At 27.0% G+C, this 5,116-nt stretch overlaps 1 protein-coding gene across 1 annotated transcript; it reads left to right on the top strand.

Annotated features, from left to right (window-relative positions):
• Positions 1-516: 516 nt before the first annotated feature.
• LOC148172191 (uncharacterized) lies at positions 517-4,749 on the top strand. Its single transcript, XM_088038759.1, has 3 exons — positions 517-559; positions 612-681; positions 4,483-4,749. The coding sequence occupies exons 2-3, from the start codon at positions 622-624 to the stop codon at positions 4,747-4,749; spliced, it is 327 nt and encodes a 108-aa protein (XP_087894885.1). The 5' UTR covers positions 517-559; positions 612-621.
• Positions 4,750-5,116: the final 367 nt, after the last annotated feature.

The following is a 5,116-nucleotide window of genomic DNA, read 5'->3' as shown; positions in this document are numbered from 1 at the left end:
TTCTAAAGGACTTCATACAATACAATCCAAATCAAAAAGTCCTTGTGGCAGTGTAAGGTCTGCAAAAGAAAAAATGGTTACAGCAATTTTTTCTGGATGAGGATATTGTCGACCTCGAAACTGATGGATGTCTTCCAGTAAACACCATGAAGACAATTTTTAAGTCCCACCACTGCTTAAAGCATAGTGAATACTTAAATTGTGCTTTAGAAAACGTTCACAACTTATACATGTGGTATATGTATTGTAAAAAATAAAAATATATAAAATATAATTTTGGTTTTTTTTAATGTTGCAAATGATTATCACATTCTAAAAATTACAGTTTTAGATAAAATTTGATAATTTGAATGTCAAATGTTAATTTTCCAAAATGATAATTATTTGCAACTCTTGCAGTTTTAGATGATAAAAATGGCACGTGCATGCTCTGATAATTTCAATGTGAAATGACGTTGATAATTTTTAAATTTTATAATATAAATACAGCTTCAATCATACTCAGTTTTCAATGTGTCTCTGCAGTTTACATTTCAAGTGTTGCTAGTGAAATTTCAAAGTAAGTACTTTTGCCAATATTATTCTTTTATTAATTCAAATTTTGTAAACAGACTATAAAAGATGGCCAGTCAAAAGATTTTAGATGAAATCTCAACTTCTGCTGTTAACAAAATTGAAAAGGTTAGTGGATTAATTAAACATAAGAAAGAATTTCTAAAATATATAACTTGGCTCAGAAAAACCATTTTATTACATAAGAGATGTTTAAAAAATAAATTAAATTGTGTAAAAAATTTTGCAAAAATTGAATCAAATTTAACTATTTTAAAAGATTATTTACTAATCTTAAAACAAAAAATACATAGTGTAAAGTATTTAAAATCTAAAAAGTTAATTTGGCAAGATGTTGACTCTTGTTTTAAAAGTAGAGTTAAAACGGGTATGATAACAAATTTTTCTTTGAAAGATCCAAAAAAAATTCTCTTAAAATGCTTTAGAATATTTTCAAGACGAATTTTACATGAATTGAAAAGGTCGTTATTAAAAGTAAATGTAATTTTTGTTGGAGTCTTTATAAAACCTCACACTCACGAGACAACTCATAAATTTTTTTCTACTCCAAATATGGTAATTGATAAAAGTACAGATTTGAAAAATTGGTTCAAAATTAATGTTTATGAAAAAATTTTGTTACAACTAGAAGAGTTTCAAGAAAGGGACAGTGGGTGGGCTCTAAAAGAAATTTTACATCTGAAAGTTAATATAAATAAATATAATTCGATCAGTGTTGGTATTTCAACATATGTTGATTTACCTGATTTTGTTAAAAATACTAAAAGTGTAATCAATATCAAGAACAATGACCAATTTTGCTTCTTATGGGCTGTTGTTTGTGCTTTATATCCTGTAAAAACAATAAAAAATGTTTCACGTGTAACATCTTATCCACATTTTAGTTTGGTGTTAAAATTCAACAATATAAGATTTCCCATTGCTCTTGAAGATATTCCAAAATTTGAAAAAATAAATCAGTTGGCAATAAATGTCTTTACTATTTTGAATAAAAAGAAAAAAATAATCCCTTTGCTGTTGAGTAAAAGTGAAATTTCACCTAAAATTAATTTACTTATGATAACAAAAGATACTGATAATGATGATGATGATGATGATGATGATGATGAACTTTCTAATAAATGTTTATTTCATTTTGCTTACATTAAAAATTTAGCACGATTAACAAGTTATCAAATGGGTAATATTAAAAATAAAAAGTGGGTTTGTGAAAGATGTTTAAATCATTTTTCTACTCAAAATATAGTTAATGATCATATGCGCAATTGTTCAGTGTTAAACGAAACTAAAATAAAACTTCCCTCTAAAGATAAAAGTATTCTAAAATTTAAAAATTATAAAAATAAACTGATGGTGCCTTTCGTTATTTACGCTGATTTGGAGTGTCTACTGTTAAACTATAAAGATTTGAACAAAACAAACACTTGTGAGAAGTATCAAAAACATAAACCGTTTAGTATTGCATTTTATTTAAAATGTTCCTATGACGATTCATTATCAAGATTTCATACCTATACTGGTAAAAATTGTTCAGTATGGTTTGTACATGAATTAAAAAAGATTTCAAATGAATTGGAAACAATTTTTTCTCACCCATGTAAAATGAAATCATTATCTGTTGAAGAAGAGCAAAATTTCTTATTAGCAATGAAATGTCATATTTGTTGTAAAGCATTTTTAAACGATGATAATGAGAGAAAAGTGAAAGATCATTGTTATTTAACAGGAAAGTTCAGAGGTGCTGCTCATAACTCATGTAACCTAAAATTTCAAGATATGAATACTATTCCAGTAATTTTTCATAATTTATCTGGTTATGATAGTCATTTTATAATTAAAGCTTTAAGTACAGAAATTGATGGACACATTGATCTATTACCAATTAATAAAGAAAAATATATTTTATTTACTAAATACATTCTCAACAGTAAAATTAAATTTTGATTTTTAGATTCATACAGATTTATGCCAAGTAGTATTGATAAATTATCCACATATTTAAATGATGAGCAAAAAATTATTATACGGAAATTTTATAAAGATGATTTAAAATTTAATTTAGTCACTCGCAAAGGCATCTTTCCTTATGAGTATCTTGATTGTTGGGAAAAATTGCAAGAGAATAGTTTACCATCTATGCAAAAGTTTTTTAGTCATGTGTCTAATACTGAGATTTCTGGTGCCGATTATGAACATGCTTGTACGGTTTGGCAAGTATTTGAAATTAACACTCTTCAAGAGTATGCTGAATTGTATTTAAAAACTGACGTTTTACTTTTGGCTGATATATTTGAAAATTTTAGATCTACTTGTATGAAAACATATGAATTAGATAGTCTTCACTATTGTACAGCTCCTGGATTATCTTTTGATAGTATGTTAAAAATCACAAACGTTGAATTAACTTTATTAACTGATGTTGATATGATAATGTTTTTTGAACTAGGTATTCGAGGAGGAGTTTCACAATGTTCGAATAGATACGGGCAAGCAAACAATAAATATATGGGTGAAGCTTATAATCCTAATAAACCATCAACTTACCTTATGTATTTTGATATCAACAATCTTTATGGAGCTGCAATGAGTTATTCATTGCCTATGGGTGATTTTCAATGGATTAGTGGTCCAGATATTTATAAAATTGATTTTAACACACTATACGATGATGATTGTGAAATTGGATACATTTTTGAAGTAGATCTTGAATATCCACCAACACTATTTGATTTGCATAAAGACTTACCTTTATGTCCTGAGCATTTAGTTCCACCAATTTCCGATTCAAAAAATACTAAATTATTAACAACTTTGTACAAGAAAACAAATTATATTATTCATTATAGAAATTTAAAACAGGCTTTAGATTTAGGTTTAAAACTGGTAAAAATTCATCGTTGCTTACAATTTAAACAAGCACCCTGGTTAAAAAAGTATATCGACTTAAATACAGAATTGAGAAAACAGAGTAAAAATGAATTTGAGAAAATTTTTTATAAATTAATGAATAATGCTGTTTTTGGAAAAACTATTGAAAATGTAAAAAAATATAGAGATGTTAAATTGGTAACGAAATGGAAAGGACGATACGGTGCAAATTGGTATATTTCACAGCCAAACTTTCATAGTTGTACAATATTTAGTAAAAATATGATTTTAATTGAAATGAAACGGTTGGAAATTACATTTAATAAACCTATCTACGTGGGAATGTCAATTTTAGATATATCAAAAACTTTTTTGTACGACTTTCATTACAATTACATTTTATCAAAATTTGGAACTAATGTAAAATTATTATATACTGATACAGATGGTTTGATTTACTTATTTAACGATGATGATATCTATGCACATATAAAAAAGGATATTCATAAATTTGATACGTCAGATTACCCACTGAATAATATTTATAACATTCCACAAAAAAATAAAAAAGTGCTAGGCCTTATGAAGGATGAGAACTGTGGTCGAATTATGACTCATTTTATTGGTCTACGATCGAAAATGTACTCAATTAAAGTTTTACATGATAACGCTGACAAACAAAAACGTCTTGAAAATATGCAACGAGAAAAGTCAAGTAAACGGGAAATTTATAATTTTATTGCAAATTTTGGAATTATAAAAAAGGCTAAAGGTATTAAAACATCTGCTCTTAAATTAATTACTTTTGATGATTATTTTGAATGTTTGTTTAATAATCAAAAATTAGATGTTACTCAAAATGTTATCCAATCACAAAAGCATACAGTTTTTACCTTGAAACAAACAAAGTTGGCTTTAAGTGGTTCGGATGATAAAAGATTAGTAAATAATATGAGCACAGACACTTTACCTTGGGGATATTTGTATTAATTTAAATTCTTTCAATTTTATTTTAATTTATTAACACTTTCAATTTAAAAGTTTAACAGTCTGAGATCTAAATGGGACACAGTTTTTGTAGACGTCAATCGTTTTGATAAGGATATAACTGAAAAGGCTGTAAAAAGAAGAATTGTTCCTACACCCATCCAAAGCAGCAACAACAACGACCAAGGAACTGTGTACTGTCACAACTGTGATTGTTTTTTTTGTTTTTGTGATTATTCAATTGAAGTACATAGTGAAGAAGTAGTAGTAGAGACTAAAAAAAGTAAACTGTGTGGTGGTGGTGATAACATGTATTGTTAGAGGCAACATGCCTGTACCTGTTCAATTCAAATGTCCAAAATGTCAAGGTGAAACCACCGAGCAAGGGGCTATGTGTACTATATGCCTTTATGTAAAATATGTCCAAATGTTATATAAAGAGAAACACCCAAAATACTAATATGTAAATTTACGTTAAATAAAAAAAAATGTTAAAGAAAAAACTTGAATATTTATTTGTTCCTTTCAGAAATCCAAACAACAACTGAAAAATCTTTTGAGACGGAAAAGAAAACAGACCGAATCTTTGCTCAAAGCCTTGAAGAAGTTAAGAGCTGACATTGAGTTCTTGCAATTACAAAAACAAATGCAAAATTTACATGTAAAATAAATAAAAATATATATGAAT

The sequence above is a fragment of the Gnatocerus cornutus genome, chromosome 6 (assembly GCF_029298725.1).
Source record: "Gnatocerus cornutus isolate USDA-ARS CGAHR chromosome 6, icGnaCorn1.1, whole genome shotgun sequence".
NCBI lineage: Eukaryota > Metazoa > Arthropoda > Insecta > Coleoptera > Tenebrionidae > Gnatocerus > Gnatocerus cornutus.
This window is presented reverse-complemented; position numbering and strand designations above follow the sequence as displayed.

Coding starts and splice junctions, on each gene's coding strand:
- LOC148172191 (XM_088038759.1), top strand. CDS start 622: ATGGCCAGTCAAAAGATTTTAGATGAAATCTCAACTTCTGCTGTTAAC. Junction 682..4,482: donor CTGTTAACAAAATTGAAAAG/GTTAGTGGATTA, acceptor TCAATTTAAAAG/TTTAACAGTCTGAGATCTAA.